The 21519-nt window shown below is 36.4% G+C and overlaps 1 protein-coding gene across 1 annotated transcript in view; it reads left to right on the forward strand.

Moving 5' to 3' along the window:
• PALLD (palladin, cytoskeletal associated protein) overlaps nt 1–21519 on the forward strand; it is a 145827-nt gene that overhangs the window by 13870 nt on the left and 110438 nt on the right. The window contains exons 2-7 of the mRNA XM_059844496.1: nt 6546–6724; nt 9085–9151; nt 9718–9823; nt 10778–10852; nt 13337–13478; nt 15057–15080. Coding sequence (XP_059700479.1) covers nt 9144–9151; nt 9718–9823; nt 10778–10852; nt 13337–13478; nt 15057–15080 — 355 coding nt within the window. The 5' untranslated portion in view covers nt 6546–6724; nt 9085–9143. The remainder of the gene's footprint in view (nt 1–6545; nt 6725–9084; nt 9152–9717; nt 9824–10777; nt 10853–13336; nt 13479–15056; nt 15081–21519) is intronic.

Here is a 21519-nt window from a genome sequence, read left to right on the forward strand (position 1 = left end):
TGACAGAGGCCATTGCTCACTGTTCTTGGAAGCTTTGCTGCCCATGGCTCAGATGGCAGGTCTCATCTGTTACTTCTGTACCCCTCCACTTCATCCTTGCACAAAACATGATGCAGAGCTTCTCTTGAGAGGAAACAGAGTTAGCCTGTGGGAAATGGCAGACTGAAATGTTGATACATGTCTTGAAAATACAACAATTTTGGCATTCTCTTGCCATTTCTTTGGCCCTTCAGGAGGACAGTTTTGGTGTCCAAGTACCTCATTGTGTGGTTTACTCAGCTGGATGTGAAGTCCTCACTGCAATTTTTGAGAGCTGGAAAAACACTGTGCAATATCTGAAGATTCAGTTAAATCAGTTAAATTAATGCACAATGCTTATACTGTAACACACTTTTTATTATAAAATTGGCTTCTATGGTTTTCAGTATATAGACATTTTTAAATTGCTTAACTGAAGGTTCAGCCAAAGCATCAGCAATCCTATTCAGATTTTCTTTTCCTTAGAATTACAGTATATAAATATTTAAAGTATCTATGTTGTTATTTGTGACTCTCTTATGAATTGCCTATACAAATAATGAAATATCTATTCCACAAAAATTGGGCAGTGTGTAGAGAATTATAAGCATCTGAATAATTTGATTCCTGCAGTGTACTCTAAATCTTTTATGAAAAAGCTGTTTTCTTTTAAAAATCTGCTCCAGTTCTTTAGGTAGTAATGTTTTATAGTCTGGAAGTGTTGCACTGCTTAGTTTCAATGGAGAAAAGTAAAATGAGAGTTACACAGTATTGTGATGAAAATGCTGACTCTGCCAGTATGAGAATGTCAGAGTATTTCACTTTGACTTTTCTTGCTTAACACCACTAAGGATAAAATTACTTTTTAATTTACAACTTATCTCTCTGCACTTTCTGTAGTGGTCAGAGTTCCCTATTATAATTTCTCCCTAAGGCTATATCTTAAAGTTTCACTTCAGCTGCCATTTTAAATTAACTTTAAGAGTGTGCAGAGAGGAAAACCTCTCTATTCCTCAGTGACTCTCAAAAAACATAAGTTCCAGCAGGATTATGCATTAGAGAGAACCTTGAACTGTTTTTCTTAAGACCCTTGTGCTTACTTAGTCAGTGTCTGTTCAACTCTGTTTATATTTTGTTCAGGGTCATTAAAATCCCAGACACACGTGCTCCTATGTATTTCCATGCATGGAGGATTGTGAGGGCATAAAGAAAAGAGGAGTGAATAGAAAGGCACATTGTGTGGCTTGCTGCTTGATGTCAGTGTGCATGAGCTGCTGCTTACCTGGCATCTGACTGTCCTTTTTTGTTTGCTGTTCTGGTTTTGCCACAGCATAGCCAGTAAAAAGCAAAGAAGCTTTGAAGCATGAAAAATGAGTACCTAATCATTGTTCCCCTGCTACCAAAATATCTCTTCCTTGTCTGTTGACTTTCCAGTCTAGTGATTGTTCCACTGTCTGCATTAACTATTTAATTGCTATAATTGTAATATACAGGAGATATAATGTAGGTGTAAACTAAACATGGTTGAAGAAAAGCAAGGCAAAGAGTGGAAATGCACACAAGAAGAAAAATGGTGGAAAGAGAATGAAGAAGAAAGTAGGAAAGAGCAGAAAAACGCAGTGCAATTTGAAACTTGGCAAGATAGAGAATGACTAATAAAATTGATTTCAGTTATATAAAGTGTATGTTCCTTTTTTTTTTTTTTTTTTTTTAATTGGCCAGCCATTATCTGACATCTTACAGTAGTTTCTGTTCTTTTTCAAGGGTACATTTCTCTACAAACTTGCATGAACTGTAGCATGGCCTGCAGGAATGTACCCACAGTGCAATTTGGAAGACTTATTCTGGGGACTTATACGTACACATATCTGCAAACCCTTTTGTTGGTGTTTCTGTCTGGTTTTTTCCTATTTGCACACTTAATGCCATACAGAGAACCTGCAACAAGAGGATAGGGAAATGAATTGATGATTTTACACTTGATATCCAGAAGTTTTGAAAGAGGTATCTTTTAAAACAATGGTCTCTATGTAGAAAATTTTCTTTTTCTCAAAGCATTTGCTGTGCATTTGTTCCTCTGGGTTATTTTCTTTCAGGTTGAGTTTGGTTTGGGGTGTTTTAACTCTCCAGAAGTATTGTTGTCTCCTCGGGGCTAGAAAATAATCCTCTTATCCCCAAGAGGATCAGTAGGCTGGAATAGACTGGACATGAGTTAATGCTGCTCTAGTTAGCATAAAACTGGAATTTTCTTGTAAGACTTGCTTTGTGGTTATTTTTCTGTGTCTAGCCATGAGTCCTGGTTTCTTTGGCTCAGTTTCCCTTTGATAGTGACTTGTTGCTTGCTTTAGTGATCCCTTCGCAGTAAGAGGGAATGCTTCAAAGATTTGTCTTTGAATATTTTTCAGTTCTTAGGAGCAGAAAATTCTCCTCTATGATTATTCTGATTGTAATGCAGTAAGGCCGACTGCCTAAAAATATATAAAAGATGAAAAAGTGGTAGGAAAAAAAATACTTCACTTATTTTAATTTGATGGCCCCTTTTTGAATTCACAAACTCTCTTGAACTGAACTGGCAAGTGGAAAGTTATTGCTGAATAAGTATTTAAATTGAATGTATTCTTATTCACCTAATTTTGATGTAATCACCAAAAGAAATTCACAAGTAATCCTCCTCTTTTATCAGGATGTACACAGAAAAGAAGATACAATTAGAAAAGGAAAGAGTACAATTAAGCCTCTTCCAGTTTTCGTCATTTGAAATACCTGTGCTCTTGCCAATTGTAAAAATGAATTCTTCTTCCACAATAAACAGTGGAGTCCCACACCAGGTGTGCTTCCCATGCATCAAACATTGCCTTAATGACAGCTGAGGTAATTTGGTATTGAATTGCTTACTTATGTGCTTTCCTCTGGGGCAGGCAGTGTCTGATGAAGCAGGTCAGGACTCATTTTCAGTATGACACTGATGTGATACAAAAAGTCTTAATCCCAGCTAGTGCTGAGGAATAGCTCCCACTACTTGAGACTGACCGTGTGTATGCACAAATCAAGGGACAACATAGAACTTGTCCTCCTAAGAAAACAGTTTACTTGTTAAATGTTATCTGATAAAAATATATTAATGGATTTTTTGTTGTTGTTTTAGGTTCTCATGCTTAAGACAATTTCTTAAGCATTTTGTGAACATAGAATTTAGGAAACAATAGAAAGCCATACAGCTTCTATGAAACTAAAATGGGATCTGTCTGAGAAAATAATTAGGCTTGGAGGAGAGGTTTTCCTTTGCAGGATGTTTCTGGAAAGGAAAGAAAAATAGAACAAATGGTTATGTAGGGCCTCATATTACAGGCTTTGTCTGTGATTGTCTAGAAATTGAATTAACTTCTCTCTTGTGCTTATTGTTTAAAATGCAGCTTAGGAAAGCTACACAGAGGTTAGGACTCTGAAGGTCTAATAATCAGAAATAGTAGCAGAGGTCCTCACACTGGTAGAAGGGACAACTTGTGACAAGAGGAAAGGAGGGGAAGAGGGGGAAGAGAAATGTTAATTTTGGCAGTAGAGCTGACAGAATAGATTTGTCTCCAAGGCAAATAGTTGTAAAAGTAGGCCAAAAGGGTTTGCTGAGTAAACAAATGGAAGTTTGTTAGTTCATTCCAAAAATGATACTTTCTCTGTGCACTATCTAGGTAAAAGAAGACAGAAAAAGAACTTGTTAGCATTTTAATTACTGAAGACAATTACATATAACTTTAATTCCACTATAAACTGAGGGTTTTGCCTTCAGGAATAAAACATCTATTGTTCATTAACACAGAGATCTTGCCCACAATTATTATGTTATTGAGGGGTATTGTATGTGTAAACCTGGTAGGTTTCTTAACTCTGCATTCTGTAATAATCATGACATTTCAAGTTTTACAATGCAATATTTTCAGAAGGATGCTTTAAAACATTATTTGTTTATGTTAATTACATGAAGTTTGTAATTAAAAAGAACAATAAAAGTGAGGCAGTTCAATTTTAAAGACTCCTCACTGATTGTTATTTTATAGTATCTATCATCCTGTAGTGTTGCATGCTTTTCCTAAACAGGTAGGAACTCCGTGTGGTTATTTTGGTTTTTGGGGGCAATGGGAAGTCATCTGATAGAGGGGAAAAAAAATTTAATTCTGAAATATTACTGGGATGTAACCGCAAAAATTCTCTCATCAACACATACAAATTAGAGGAAAAATACCAATTTTTTTCAGCAAATTTTAAATATTTAAAAATTATTTTTAACAATTTGTTCATCTTTTATTTTGCATTGACTATCCACAAATTTCTGAGGTTATATTTGTTAATTAAAAAAAAAAAAACATACTAGAGTAGCAAACTAAAAGTTTGGGGGGGAAGATCCCTTTTGAAGCTTGCTGTCAAAAATTTCTCATTTTGTTCTTATTAGAGCAAGATTTGAATATTGGGGTGGCAGAGGAAGAAGAGGGAAAGGAGGGAAGGGAGAGGACATGGCAAAACACAGATTATGATTATGGAGTGAGAAGAAGGGAAGAGAGAGTGGTAAAGATCAGAGTGGGTTTGCAGGACTGGAATGGGAATAACAGCCTGGCAAGGCTTGGCAAAAGTATTTTTCAGGATATAGGGACAATTTGAGAACAGAAGAATGGTTACTCATGAGTGATTTTCTTTTAATGACTCTCCAATCTGCCTCTGCTCCCTGCAAAAATGCACAGCAGATGCTATAAAACAAGAATTACTGACTTCTCATACTTACTGGGTTGCCAGAGATGGAGATAAATCAGGGCATAGCCCAGGATAATAGGACTACCTGATATGAGGGCATCAAACAGAAAAAAGGTGGGAACAGGTACTTTCATGGCAGCAGTATGGGCTGAGAACACAGAATAGCTTACACTGGCAAATGCTTGATTGACCTGATGTAAACAAATTTATGCTGTGCTTTTACATACTTATAAGTCACCCTAGATAAGTGTCTGTTTTGTCTGTACCTAAATCCATCCCTTTTGTTGGGACGTACCTTTTGGGTAGTGGAAGATGTATTATTTACACGCATAAAAATCCAGCCCTGGGAAACCAGTTTATGTTCTTGATCTAAAGGAAGAGTAAACCTATTTAAAGCATACCAATATGGGACCTGTACCATGGGATTATGTTAGGTCGACTGGGCAAGATGGACAAAAATCCCAGAATCCCAGAATGGGTCAGGATGGAAGGGACCACAGTGGGTCATCTGTCCCAGCCTCCCTGCTCAAGCAGAGCACATGCCACAGGATTGTGTCCAGACAGTTCTTGAGTGTCTCCAGTGTGGGAGACCCCAAACTCTCTCTCTGCAATCTCTTCTGGTGCTCAGTCACCCACACAGTAAAGTTCTTCCTAATATCCTGGTGGTACTTTCTGTAAATCTGTTGCCTCTTGTCTCTTGTCCTATTGACACCACTGAGCAGAACCTGGATCTGTCCTCTTGTTACCCTCCCTTCAGATACTTACATACAGTCATGATGTCCCATCTCAGTTGTCTCTTCTCAAGGCTGAACAGGCCCATCTCCTATTCTTATATATGAGATGCTCCAGTCTCTTAATTATCTTTGCTGCCCTCTCAACAGGAGCTCCAGAAGCTCCATGTCTCTTTTGTCCTGAGGAGCCCAGAACTGGACGCAGCACTCCAGGCAAGGTCTCACCAGGGCTGAGTAGAGGGGCAGGATCACCTCCCTTGACCTCCTGGAATGCTTTTCCTAATGCACCCCAGGAGACCATTGGCCTCTTGGCCACAAGGTCACACTGCTGGCTCATGGACAGCTCAGTGTCCACCAGCCTCCAGCCTATACTGGTGCATGATTATTCTTCCACAGATGTGGAACCCTGCAGTTGCCTTTGCTGAATTTCAGCTGGTTCCTCTCTGCCCATCTCTCCAACCCGCCAAGGTCCCTCTGAAGAGCTGCACAGCCTTCTGGGGTAATGGCCACCCCTCCCAGCTTTGTGTCATCAGTGAACTTGCTGAGGAGGCACCTTCTCATCCAGCCAAGCCATTGATGAATAATACTAGGCCAAATATCGACCCCTGGGGACACCACTAGTGATAGGCCTCCAGCTAGACCCTGTGCTACCCATTGCAAATTTTCTGTGCAGAATCAGCGGGGCTTAGGTAGATGGGAGTGATAAATTATATCAAAATGGATTAGACTATGGTCAAAACAAGCCAATACACAATTTATGCAAGAAAATCCCATTTACCGAAACAGGACAGGAGATAGTTTTAAAATGTAGGTGTGTTGTGTACAATTTTCTTAGTATTCAGCAATGTCTCCCTACCTTTTAAACAAAGTTTATTCTAGCAAGTCATTTCTTTGTGAAATACTTTCTTTGTTAAACACTTCAAAGAAGCATGTGTTGATTCCAGTAGCAATTTAGATTTTTGCAGCAGAGTGTAATGTCTTCTGGTGTGCGATGAGCCTGAACCAATCCTTTATATTCTTTTTGTCTTTGTCTTTCTAAATGTGTGTGGGCTGCAGATGGTTCTGTGAAGGAAAAGAACTCCAGAATTCCCCTGACATTCAGATCCATTCTGAAAGTGGAGGACTTCATTCACTAATTATAGTAGAAGCCTTTGAAGACGACACTGGGCGCTATACTTGTCTGGCTTCAAATTCTTTTGGTTCAGATAGCACATCAGCTGAAATATTCATTGAAGGTAAGAGATAAAATAATAAAATACTTGATGCGTATAAGAAAAGGTAATTAAGCTGAAGTTTACTGTTGGTTCTTTGTCTAAACATTACATTCAATATGGTGATATTTTTATGGTGTTCTTCTGCTTATCTTTAACACAACACATTTTGAGCATCACATCATATTAATTCAGATATTTCAAGGAATGCATCAGGAATCACTGATTTAGAGTAGAAAAGAGATAAAGAATGAAGTGGAAGGAACCAACAAAAACTTTGGCATATCATTAGCTTTTAAACAGTACCTCTGTAAATCACTAGTTAAAGATTTGACTAGTGATAGTAATAATGATTTCCATGATAGCAGTAGTCCCTGTCTCAGTTTTGATATATTTGCCTCCCTGTGCAAATATATGTGGCTGCCCAAAAGGAGTCGTCTTTAGTGTCGTCTTTAGTCATGTGTAAAAATACTATAATCCATTATCTTTGGCATACTGATTTTAAGTCAGATTAAAGTGAGTCATACTGGTTTTGTCCACAAACAGCTACTAGTTACTGTCAAAATATTTCCTGACTGCAAAATTAGTAATTATAAAGTATTATTTTCTCTGAGAAAAGTTAATGATGACCATGAGTAAAATTATTAAGTTATTTTTTAGCAGAGAACTGTATTTCAGGCAAGATTATCTTAACTGAATACCATTTTTTATTTTAATTCACACATCTCCCAAAAAATTGGGTACTCTATATTCTTTCACCAGTTTCCTAACTCATTAAAGTGAATTTAAATGGTCACTTGAAAGCATAGAATAAATTAACATAAGAAATAGTCATAGGAAATCTAATTAATGATATGCCAAAATTATTAAATAGATTTTTATTAACCAAACAAAAAACTTTTTGCTCTTAATTAGCTAAATCATGACATATGTACCTTTATAGGATTTCCTTCATTATGCTCTTTATTTTCAGAACTTTTTAATATGCCATTGTGATATAATAGCAAAATCCCCAAGATTTTTCTGAATCTTACAGATTCTAGCAGGAGTTTTTTTTACAGTAGTAATCATGATTTCAGAAATACTCAGGTGCAGTACAAATACACACTGCTGTGTGAAGTTATAGGGACAGGAGCAACAGTAAAAGATGAAACAGCTAGGTAGAGAGATGCTATGAATAAAAGAATTCATTCTTTGACATCTGCCAGTCTTGCTGTATGGATGTCCTATCTTGAAGTTTTATAACGTTACGTTGAAGGAGAGAGACTTGTACAAGTCATTAGGCTCATGAACTGTCATTTTTAAGGGAAACAGGTTATCACAACAGTGACATTTTTAAGGGAAACAGGTTGTCACACAAGCAGTGCTTTGTACATTAATAGACTTGACGACACTGATGCGTCATACTTTCTTTTGTGCAGCAGGCCCAGCCATGCAAGACCTGGTTGTTCTGTGTTCTTAAGAAATCCTTTCATGTAGACTCACTTTGATGACTGGACATTTGCTTCTCTATTCTCATCTATTCTATACTACTTATTGCTTTGATTTTTTTTTTTTTTTTACAGCATAAACTTTGGAAATCAATTGGGTACTTGGGTATTTTAGTCCCAGCATTGTTTCATTGGAATCTGTCTATGCTATACTACGCATATTGATTATGAAGTGCTTATGGTTTGCATTAAACATACAGATATCCATATATATGCACAAATTCCTTGAGGAATAATATGTGCTGCATAAATGTCTAGAATAAATGTGTAAAGTATCTGTTGTTAGGAAAAATTAGGACAAAGGGAATAAATGCTTTCATATTTTTTTTCTTTAAGTAAATTCGGGGTGTTGCCAAACACATACATTGTATCAAGACTTCCACTGGCAAGAAATAGCAGTACATAAATGTTATGTGTAGGTTAATGTAAATAGTCTGAAATGTGAACATCATGGGCAGCAAGTTTAGTCTGAAAATGTCTTGGTATACTAAGTTGCTCTTACTTAAGTTTGAAGATTTGTTATCTGTATAAGCCATATGTTTGCTTAAGCTTCAAATTTAAAATTTAAGTAAATAAAATTATACATTTCCCATAGGCAATAGTAATCAGCTTTTTTTTTTCCTGTCTTGGCCATATGTGTTTCAATATGAAGGGAGACAGCTAGGAGCCCAGAGAAAGCAGTGTGCAATTAAATAGGCATGATTATGATTTCTGTAACTGTCTAAAGTACATAGTTACAATCTTTATCAGATAAAAAAACTGCCAGTTTGTTAGAGAGGGTTCTCAATTCTTGAAGTGAAATGCAAAAGTATCTTAGTTTTTCCTTTGGAATTGAAACATTAAATAAATCAATAAAAAATATATGAGATTATTGAAAAAAACTTTCTTTTCCAGGTGCCAGTTCTACAGATTCAGAGACTGAAAGTTTAATTTTCCAGTTAAAATCTGGAGCTATGCCACAGTAAGTATGTAAAGCATTACCAATGTTGTGTAAATGTTCTTAATAAGGAAAATCTTTGGTAGTTTTACAATCTGAATAAGCATCTGGGGTACACTTGTGTATGCCTTGTCTTTTCTATTTCTCTTATGTGATATAAATGTGTAGTATAATAACTGTAAATCCTATTAATTTGCTTGTTCTGTCAGAGAAGGCTGGCCTCACTCTGACAACATATTTGTTGATACCAACTTTTCATATTCAAAAGTAAGCTTAAGTTAACCAAGTTTTCATTTGAAGTCACCCAATCCAGTGCCCCCAAAGAAATATGTAGAGGACTACAATTAAAGAAACAAAATACATTTTAGTTTCATCTTTTCTCAGTACTTTTTATTGTGTGAGGAAGTGCCAAAGGTTGTATTCTACTCAAGCTTCATTTATCCATCGTGATCTTCAGCAGTCATGTTGATGTTTTCAGTTGATAATGACATATTTAAATATGTAGAAAGTACAAGTTCGCTTATGTATTAAAAACAAAGACATTCTCATTTCAGATCCTATAAAATGCTTCCTGGGTTTTTATTTTTCAGGGCTCAAAAGAAAACCACTTCTGTTTCCTTGACAATAGGATCTTCTACACCAAAATCAGGAGTGACCACAGCTGTAATTCAACCTATCTCTATGCCCAGTCAGCAGGTATTTTTAGCCAATTTTTAAATTAGTAAAAGTATTTCCAATTTTCTTCCAAGATTTGCAACATCTGAAAAACTCTGTCATTTTGAGGAATTATATTGCTAAAGTATAAACTTGCATTACTATATTAAGAATTATGATTTTTAAAAATTAAGTATTTATCCACTGAAGGGGACAGGACATAAAAGTAAATATACATATGGATTCTTACACAGCATGTATCAACACAGCATTTAAGCACCAGACAGATCTGGTGATGATGAAAACTACAGAGTTTATCACTTAATAGTGACTTATTCTAGTCCTAAAAGAATGTACTACAAATAAATGCCTGCAATATTTTTTAGCAAAAGTTTTAAATTTTGTTACTAAGTTTAATATTGCTGTCATTTCTTTGGGCCTTTTAGAGAAAAACAAATTTTACTATCTAGATGTTAAATATAGAGTATCATTGTTCATTCACTTGTACTAAGTCTTTAGTGCCACTGTGGCTGACTTAGAGTTTACATGTAAATCATAAAATACAAACAAAATTAAAATCTCTGTCATCCTGTACATGGTAAATTCTTTTCCCTTCCTTGAGCTAACCTTGATAAGCCTTTAGGTACCTGGATTTATTTATCACTGCATCAGTGAAGGGATGTAGTAGCAGGAGAAGCAAAAATGATTCAGTGCAAAAGATTCACTTGAGTCTATTAACAGGAATCAAATTCTCAAAACACTTTCAGGCAAAGACAATTGGACACAAAATTCTCATTGGAAGTATAGAAGCCTTCAAAGCTTGCATTTTAATTTCAGAATATAACAGATGTGAAATAGTGATACCATCCAAGAAGTATGGTAGAAAGAACAATAAGACTGCACGTGTGGGAGTTTGCATTTTTGCATATACGCGGGGGCCGTATCATTGAAACTAGTATTCTTTCCATTTCACAGCATTCTTGCATTGCTTTGCAGGTTCAAAGCCCTACTTCATACCTGCATCATCTGGATGGATCCAAGCCTATCTATTCTGCACCTATTTTTACAAAGGTATGTTTTATCCATCATGATTTTTATATCATACTCTTATAGTCCAAAAGAAAATATCGAAATTATGTATCCTAATGCAGGAAGGCTTGATCAAGTTAAAACTTTTCAGTATCAATGACTTCCTAAGAAAATACTTTTCCACTGCAACAATGAAGTTCTTATGGATTCTACTAGTGGATTAAAATGAATAATCTGTATGAGTTTTCTTATGCCTGTGACTGCTCTCCATTGATAAATCTTTGTAAAATATAGCAAGTACCAATTACTAATAATAGTCTTGACAAAGCTTCATTCACAATAATTTATCTACTGATAAGAACAAATAGCATAGACTTTTTGACTCTGATTTAGAAAAAAGAATTGTAAGTTAAAAATCATAGAACCACTTAGGTTGGAAAAGACCTTTTAGGTCATCAAGCCCATTAACCCAGCACGACTAAGCCCACTGCTAAACCATGTTGATAAGTGCCACATCTACATGGCTTGTAAATACCTCCATGAATGCTGACTTCCCTGGGTAGCCAATACTTGGCAACCCTTTCTCTGAAAACAATTTTTTCTGATATCCAATCTAAACCTCCTTGTCACACCCTGAGGCCATTTCCTCTTGTCCAATTGTGTGTTACTTTTGAGAAGACCCCAACCCCCACTTCATTACAAATTCCTAGACAGCAATTTTGTCCCCCCCAAGCCTCTGTTTCTCATGACTAAACAACCCCAGTTCTCTCAGCTGCTTCTCATAGGATTTGTGCTCTAAACCCTTTACTAGTTTGGTTGCTCTTCGGACATGCTCCAGCACCTCAGTGTTTTTCCTGAGGGGACCAAAACTCAGCATGGGATTCGAGGTACAGCCTCACCAGTGCTGAGTACAAGAGCCAATTCTTTCTTCTGCTGATCCTGCTTTTTAAAAGAGCAGTTTCTATTCAGAAAATTCTATTCAGTGTTTCTTAGATAATTACTTAAGTCAATATTTATCTTCACGGTCATCCCAAATCAAACTTAAGAACTGGGAATTAGGTAGCAGCAAAACAAGGATGACATGCTTCCCTATCTATAAAATACAGCTTCAATTTAAGATATTATTTCAGTTTGTCTCAAACAATGATTTCCATAGTAGTAATTATTATATGATCACTACTTGCTGAAGCCAAAATGAAGTATTTCTGGTTATTGGTTCAGGAAAACATTTGATTAAAAATTAATTTGGACAGCAAATAGCTTTGCCTGGAGATAAGAGTAAGAGTAAGCCCTGCTCTCTGCAGCTGTCTAGCTTGGCTCCAGCATATTCCTTTCTCATATCTAGAAAGGTCTCATAATTCTGCACCCATACTGCAGGTGTCACAAGAGGGTGAATAGGTGCAGGAGATTAGAGAATGTGGTTACTGCAAGGCTGGGAGGCAGGCAATTTCCAGGGAAGAGTGGGAAACAGGAGAAGTCCATCCCCCATCCAGAGATGACCAAAGCAATGAAAACTCTGCTCTTTCTTCCTAGTGCTCATATCTCTTGTCCCTGAAATTCTTTACTAACTTGCTTAAGACAGCTGGAACATACCAAACCAAGAAAACTAATTAAAGAAGAAGCAAACCAGATATGAACAACAAAATATAAGCTTAATCCAGCGTCCTGACATAAATTTCTCCCCGTGCAAAGTTCAGGAAACAGCTCAAAGATTTTCAGGTTTCCATGTAACAAAATTCTTATCTATTTGATTAACTAGAGATCTGTGAATATAAACTAGAATGACTCTGAGCTTAGACCTAACTTCAAGGGCTTTGCTGCAGTAAGGTCTAAAACTTTGTCAATAAATTGCATAGGAAATGAGACAGCCACTGCAGAGTAAAAAGGACTCCTTGATTTATAATCTTAAAATAGATAACAAAGGTAAAAATAGTGGCTATCACCTGTCAGTTCTGTTACTTAAAATATTGTGTTTCCCTCTGGTTGCAGCTCTTCATTAAAGATCTAGATTCTTCCAAAATTTTTCACATGTCTACAAGGATTTATTACAGCCAGAGTACTGTCTCAGAAGCTATCCATACACTAGTTAATATAGCCTAATCATATTGGTGTCATCTAATTTTGCTTGGTTTGTTACATATGGCTCAGATGAAAAGCAGCTTCACCTTCAAAAGCTGGACCCAAAAGCAGGATTAAGTCAATTAATGTGTAGTTAGTTCCAGAATTTTCATTTCAGTTTGTGGAAGAACAAAAACAGAAAGCTCAAAAAGCAGTGATCTGCTTGTGTTAGTTTGAGGAATTAAATACTTCTGTACTTTTCCGATCGTTGCTGTTTTTAAGAATGTGTTTGTGAATAACCTATCCAATAATTTTTAACTGTAAAGATATATTAAATTCAATCAGAATGAAAGAAAATGTCCATTGCAAAAATGTAATGACACAATAAAGTTGAATTACAAAAGGAAGAAAATACTATTTTTAAGAATGTAAAGTGCTTCTGGTTTAATTGTGATATTTACATTTCAGGAGCTACAAAATGCCACAGCATCTGAAGGACAAGTTGTAGTATTGGAATGCAGGGTCAGAGGACCCCCTCCCATTCATCTTAAGTGGTTTCGACAGGGCATTGAAATTCAAGATTCTCCAGACTTCAGGATTCTCCAAAAAAGTAAGGCAATGTAATGGTTTAACTTCAGCCAGCAGTTGAGGACCACACAGACCCTCATTCACTCTCCCCCAGTGTGCTGAGGAAGTGAATTGGAAAAGTAAGAGTGAGAGAACTCATGGGTTGAGATACAGTTTAATAGGGAAAGCAAAAGTCTCAGAAGCAAAGCAAAACAAGGAATTTTTTCACCCCTTCCTATGGGCAAGCAGGTGTTTAGCCATTCTGAGGAAAGACAGGTTCCATTACCTGTAAGTTGCTTGGGAAGTCAAACGCCCTAACTCTGAATGTTACCCCTTCCTCCTTCTTCACCCAGATCTATATGCTGAGCATGATGTCATATGGTTTGGAATAGCACTTTGATCACTGCAGTTTGTCCTGGCTTTGTTCCCTCCCAATTCTTTGTGCATCCCGGCCTCTCACTATCAGCAAGATACATGTAGCAGAAAAGGCCTTTATAAAAAAAAGTCTCTGTATTGCCAACAATGCCTTAAGCACAGATCTTAAACATGGCCCAATACCAGCTACTGTGAAGAAAATTACTCTATCCCACTTAAACCCAGGACATTTTCCACTCCCTTATTCCATACCCTGTATGTCACGCTCAGGTCCCATACTAGCCAAGAGATGCTCATGACCCACCACTTCTCATCCTTTGATCTAGTACACAGATATCATTCCCTTAGTCTATGCATCATCCCTGTAAAATTTCACAAAACCTACTCTGAGTTCAGTTAGTCCATGTCTTTGGGCTCCATCTGTTATGATGATACTCAGGACAGGAGAGGTGGTGTGTTGCATGGATATCCTGAGCACCAAAGCCAGCCCAGGCCAGGTCATCAATGCCCTTGCACTGCTTCTTGTGAGGGCTTCTCCTCAATTGTTTCACGTTGTTCCTGGTGCAGTAATTCCTATAACATGCAACTCAAATCACAGGTTACAACAATTTAAAGGTATTGCCATTACAATCTTCACCCGTGGTCCCACTGGACCCTAGCATTGGATTTAACATTGCAATTAACTCCACTCCTTGTTTCCAGCCTGGCTAGCAACAAGAGGTTCTGGCTGTCTTCACCTCAGTCAATTCCCGAGGTACTGGACACCACTCCAAGTGAAAGCCATCTTGGCCTGCACTCTACTGCCAAAGGGACTGAGGAAAAACACACTAGTGATGTGATGCCACACAGTTGTGGCATTCCACTAGGCTGCCTTTGACTCCAGTTCGTCTTGAAGTTCTAGCACATCTGGCACAGCTGCACTCAGCCAAAATCAGCTCAGGCAATAATCTGAAGTGGCTGTTTTTAATACAGGATGGAAAAAGATCATGAAATTAGTCTGTCAGGATTCAGTTTTGGACAGAGTCCTTTCCTCTTCCCATTTCAGTGCTAATGGCTAGAAGTAATAACTGAACTGCTGCTACTGACAAACAATTTAAATATTGTTGATTTTGTAATGTCTGCACAGGTTCTCTACTTATTTACAGTATTTCAGAATAATATGTTCATGCAGTACACTGATATTTATTAATGTAATCTCTAATAATTTTTTTCTGTTTGTTTTTCTTCCTTGTGATGTGATATGCAGAGCCACGATCTGCAACTGAACCTGGTAAGAATCATATGAAAAAATAATCTCTTGATTCACTAGCTCTTTGAGTTTGTACTGAAGCCATAAATAGAAAAGTGTTTCTGCTGAACACTGGTAAACTGAAACCCCCTTAAAGACAATGCTGCTTTATCACACCTCCCATACTGTACTCTGTCCTTTACATCAATTCCTTTATTAGTTAAACAGTAAATTCCATTTAGACTAGCAAGGGGAGTAAATGGTTTGCTTGCTACTGAAGGGAAAAAGGACAAGTCCCACAAAATTCCATTACCCAATTGGTGCTCATAAGAATTACATAACACCCAACCACTAAGTGCTACTTTAACAATCCAGCTTGGCAGATGGGATGTGTTTTAAACACAAGTAAAACCTGATGCTTAAAAAAAAAAAAAAAGGCCCTGACTCAATTTTTCTAGCCTATTCACAAGATAAAAGTCCTGGATTTCAACAAGTAAAAAGTGTTCTTCCAGCTGCAGGTTTTCTCTGCCTGCTTCATTTTCCCATTATACATCATTATATACTGGGGGAGATTCTTGAATAGCAAGTGTATGCTAAAACACTGAGAATGTTCTTTAATGTTTCTAAGTCAAACATGTAGAAGAGAAGACAGCAATACAGTCTGAACTTTGCTTTAAGAGGGTGGCCAGTTGTGCTTGAATTTTCTTGACTTTGGAGAGAGTTTTATTTATGACACTGAAGAAAACAGAAAAGTTTCTGTCTTGGATTTGAGTACTTCCAAAGAGTGCCTCTGAAGGATGCTAGCAGTGGGGGGATGCTTTAACTCTGAGGGTTGAATTGACAGGCAGGACAGACCTAGCAGCGGAGAGATATTTGTAAAGTAGCACTGTGACTATGAGGACACAGGCTAGGAAAAGTGCAGCTTTCCTTTACTTTTCATGGAAATGAGAGGAAGGAAAGAGGGAAAAATCTTTTCTTTGTCAGCTATTCACTAATTTTCTTGCTACTTCACAAAATTGTTATATACCTATTTTGCCTCATGTCTATTATACATATATAGATAGCACATACACACAGGTGTGCATGCTCTATCCTAACAGTTAATACTGCTATTCACAGTGTGCAACTCTAGTTTTATCTGATGCCCTGAATATGTGTGACTGAATGATTTAATTTGTGGAGGCTGGAAATGTGAGCCATATGAAGAGAAAAAGAGTATTGGAAAACCAAATTAACCTCTAATGAGGAATTAAAAGATGTCCAAGTGCTAGCAATGGGCTATTAGTATTTTATAGTCATAACACAAACTTTAGGGTTTAAGTATTGTAGGTTAGGGTACAAAGGAGTTTTAAGAGAGTTTCAGTTTATATCCAAAGGTTTGATATATCCATATCAAGCCTTTGGATATGAAAATGAATAAAGGATAATCGGTTTGAAATGTTTAATTCTATAACTTTCTTAGAACATTTTCCTGTAATACATATTACAGATGAAGTCTCCCAGTTTAGCTGGGATATCTTAAGTTTTCTTGATATCTTAAAAAGAAAAAACAGTCTGATCAATAGGTTGACTTTTTTCCCCTTCTCAGAGGAACATTTCTCCTGTCAAAGTACCAAAATCTTTTCTAGATTTAATCTACCAACATTATCAGAATCATACCTAGAATCATATCTGGTTCATTCTTACTAGGAGCTTCTTTCCTACAAAATCACTTGAACTGTGTTCAATTTGTCCTTTTAAATGGTATATAGTATCTGAAAGGAGTGAAATTTTACACAAAAGTTTCTAAGTATAAATTTACCAGCCTATCTTAGAGTTTTTATATCCAATTTAAGACTCTTCTATCAAAACTCATAATCATGAATGTTTGCTTAGTTTTGGTAATTTTTTTTTACCCTTTCACCCTCTTTAATAAACCTAATGTGTATAATGCTAGATGAACTAAATATTTTAGAGTAGGAATGTAGCATCATCTAGTAGAAAGGAGAAGCACTTTTTTGATAGAAAGAAAAGGTTTTCTTTGTGTGAATAGTTGAGTGTTAGAAGATTTTTTTCATAAACAACTAATTTTCATATTTTTAGTTGCAAGGTTTGTATAGCCTCTCTGATAGTTATTGCTATGGAAGAAGTAAAAATGTTGGTATTAGTTCATGAAACTATCAACTTGCTTTCATAACTGCTGCCTGAAATATGAAACACAAGGTGAGATTCTGAGTCCAAAGAGATCATCACTTTGCCAGCCCTCTCACATACCTACACTATAATGTTGAAAGTACTGAACATTCCCCTTCCCATTTCTGGGCAGCTTGCTGACCCTGAGAGAAGATACCTAAAGTCTTCTAAATGGTACTAGGGAATGAATTCTTATATGAAAGGTGCATTTCTTGAATCTTTTCAAGTACAGAAAAGTTATTTAATGTTGAGGTATCTCATACCATTCTCAAAGGAATTGGCAAGACACAAATAGGAAGACATCTCAAAACAGTTTTGGTATCTGTATTGTTACAGTTTTGTAGACATAACAGTAGTGAATGCCTGAATACAGTTTGCCTGGTTTGTTGTTGGATTATTTCTTTTTTCATGCTTGTAATTATGTTGCAATATGTATTTACGAGCACCTTCCTGTGTTTTCTTTCTGTGAAAGAATTTCTGTTGGGTATTTTGTTCTCCCTGGAATCATTGAGCTAAGTACTATACTATCCCTTAAGATTTGTGCACTTATCTTTTCCTACTAAACCCTATTAAATAATGTAGTATCTTAAAAGTGCAGTGTCTTACATACTACAGAAATTAATGACAGTACACTTTCTGGTTTATTTGTGTAGGAATTGACACTGTGTGTGCAAAGGGAATGTAAATAAAGTTTGGGCAAAATGTAAATATTTCCTTTTGGCATAAATAATGAGCAATGTTTTGTATATTAGTAGTACCACTAGTAATAAGTAGCACTGAGTTTTAGGATATCATGAAAAATCTTAAAATGTGTACAACAGGAAGCTGGATATGGGTATCAGAAATGTAATAGATGCAGCACTGGTTTGTGATGTAATTCAAACTCTTAGAAGCCAGACTAAACAATGCCTTTGGAGGAAATTTTTCATGAGAAAACACATAACTGCTATTCAATGCAGATGGTTAATACATATGCAAGATTGACATGGAAATGTGCATGTGCTAGATAAGTATTCGGAATTTTGAAAGACTGACATGTTTTCTAAAAATTTTTCAAAGTGAAAAACATCCATGGAATTTTACATAAATTGTAGCAAGTTATAGTGTGGCTTTAATTGCTGGTTGTCAACCAAAATCCAACCATCAATAAACACTATAGCACTCAATAACATTGGTTGTCCTTTGATAGGTCGGTAGTAATGATTTAAAGGAAAAATATTCAATGAACTCGCACAGGTAAGAAATTAGGAAGCAAAGGGGGGTTTTGGCTACTTTTTTTGGTTACACTCTATCTACTCTAATGTGTTTTGCACTCCTTTTTCTGTCTAGACAGAAATCAGTTTGCATTGCAAATCCCTCCAGACTGCTTTGTGAATTAATAGCTAGTCAGATTACTCAAAGCCAACATCACAGTTTGTCAAATTACCTGTTCTGTACTTCTTTCTTGGACATTTTGACTTTATACTGATTGAATCCTTCAAAAACAGGCTGCCTGAGAATGAAAAATCCCATGGAATCACTTGCCAGCTGTTGATATTTTGACCATTACTCAGCTGTCTGGAGACAGCCACAAACTGTATTGAATTACATTAGAACGATTGTCTAACAGCATGTAAGAAGAAAACTGTATGAAGTAATTTTGCTTAAATTGCCAGGAATTGCCACATATACATACTTTTTTTTCCTAAGCACAATACTGTGTATGTTCATGAAACACATCTCAAAAGATAGTCATCACTTCTCTTGGATTGTGCTTTCTTGTTTCCTGTTTTACTGCTGTGTTCCACAGTCTCCACTCTAGTTAAATAACTCCTTTAGAAATTCCCCCCTGTTTCTACAAAACATTTGAAACTGAAAATACATGGCAAATGTTACAGAAATCCTTACTGCTTCCGTGCACCAAGAAAATCACTTTTCTGGTAGCTGATGAAATTCAAAACATAGAAGCTTTGGTAGGTTAGCATGCATGCCAGATCCTTGCACTCTTTAGTGAAAACAAGAGAATTAAGACTAAGGATTTTTTTTTTCTTCTTTCCCTGCTGGGAAGCAAACAAGGGCTTGGAGAGAGCAATGTTCCATGAGCCATATTTCAAGAAGTCAGATTAAGAGAAAAACTGAAAATAGGCTAAAATTCCCCTTCATTTAAGGTGATCTGATCAGTTTACATATTATTGCTTGTCAATTAAATTTTCAATTGTATCTGTGCTCCCAAGATACCTACAGAATTCTGTCCCTGTCAGTGACTTCCTCTTAAGTCTGACTGCTACAACTATCCTTGCTTGTTGATGCTTCCAAATTCAAAGTAAACAACTGATCTGTTTTGTACTATGTGATTTAAGAAAAACCCCACCACTGTCATTCCTCCCCAACTGTAAACATTTAAATCTTTTTGGAGTGCATTAATATTCATGGTTATACCTAACTAACTTCAAAGTGGCTTAGGCATCTACAGTATCATAACTGCCTTAGGGTAAGCTTTAGCATAAACTTTTCCTTGACAGTGGTAAGGGGATTAATTTCTCCTCAAACCTGAACAATGTTTTGGGGGCTAAAGTTTTTGTTGCCATAGCAGTGTTCCCATTTATTGTACCAAATCTGGCTAGGTAGCAGACGTCTTGGTTATTGATTAGATATTGTGTAACCTAGGCTCTCGGCCCTAAAACTGCATTTTATTGCTCACAAACACATTTGCTGTCGTTCAGTTTTCATCTTAGTGTTTTGTAGGTGCTGCTTGAGATATCGTCAAACATAGTCAGTTTTGTGCATCTTCTAAAAACTTTACTCTTCATTCCTTGAGTGACATAAAGCCTATTAAATAAGCCAGAACAGCTGTCTGACTGGATAAAGGTATATGGGATGGCAATCATCAGAAACAGGCAAATTGAATACATTTTTTGTTACATTATTGCAAACTAAGGCATCTACAGGTCTGCTATACTACCATTTATTAGGCTACTCTGCATATTCTTCTCTATTTTCACTCTTCTCTGTTCTCTTTATATAAAAGATGCACAGATACCTATATGAGAAGTAACCTGATGAGCCTATTGCTTTAACTGGAGTTAAACACTTGTGGAACATGAGGGAGAATAAGACACAAGTTGGCAGAGTTCTGTTTTGTTGGATTTTTTACCAGGAAACCACAACTGTGACTTCCCACTGTCCCTGTGTATCAGAAAACTTACAGCTTTGAACCTACAGCTCTGGAAATTGATCTGTTTATTGCATGGGAATGAACAGCTACCAGCAAGGGACTGTACTTATTTTCCCAGCTGTGTGTGCATTACAGTGGAGGAAGTTAATGGCCACATTCAGAGATGAAGTTGCAGATATAAGAACTGCTCTACCTTTAATGTAGTACAGAGAAACATTCTGAAGTAAACACATTGCCAGTAATAAAATTTGTTAAAATGCTACAGTTTTCTCTCTTACCAAAGTTTATTCTTCCTAATGGACTCATGAGCCATAAAGGGAAAGAATTGCTGTGTAAAATGTAATCGTTCTTTCTAAATAACTGACAAAACAGTCAAGTACTTGCATGCCTAAGCATTTTACATGTTTCAGTGAACAAAATGCTTTTGTATTCATTTAGTCAAGTGTTAAATATGTTTTAAGGCCCTGAGAACAGCATTTCGGAGCTGTTTCTGGAACACATTTCTGTGATGAAATTATTTGTCAGCTGATGAATGTCAGGAAGTAGAACAGACATTATTTCCCTCAAATCTTCTGATTCTGCTTAGCACAGTACCAGAAAGTAAAATAATTACATAAGTCAGGATGTAAAGGTAGAAAAATACTCAGAACACTGAGTATATCCAGAGTGTGTTATGGAAATCTTGAAAGAACCTTTCTTTTGCCAAATTAGTATTTCATTTCTATGTGTTCCACAGTAGTAAGCCTTTTAGCAAGGGGTGAGTGATTCTTGGCTTGGAGGAGGAAAATCGATAAAGAAGATAGCAATGTGTTGCTCACATGTGCTTTTTGCCCATGCTGCCTTTTGATTTGTTCTTAGGATTTTCGCGTTTTCAGCTTAACCAGTTTTCTTATGATTGATCACAAATGTGTTGCAGTTTATTTGTCTGGTTGAAAAGCTGGAATTTTAATCTCTGATTCTTTTAATCATTAATTTACTTTGAAATTTTTTACAAAGATTGCTGCAATCTACCATATATAATTTTAAAACATACCTTGTCAGTAAGCCAAGCACATAATTGTAGAATTCATTAGAATTCTTTTGTCACTGAAGAGTGAAGATTGGCTCTTCTCATGTGATCATTTTACACACTTAAAAAGCTGGAAGAATGTTATG

This window comes from Haemorhous mexicanus, chromosome 4 (assembly GCF_027477595.1).
Source record: "Haemorhous mexicanus isolate bHaeMex1 chromosome 4, bHaeMex1.pri, whole genome shotgun sequence".
Classification (NCBI taxonomy): Eukaryota; Metazoa; Chordata; class Aves; order Passeriformes; family Fringillidae; genus Haemorhous; species Haemorhous mexicanus.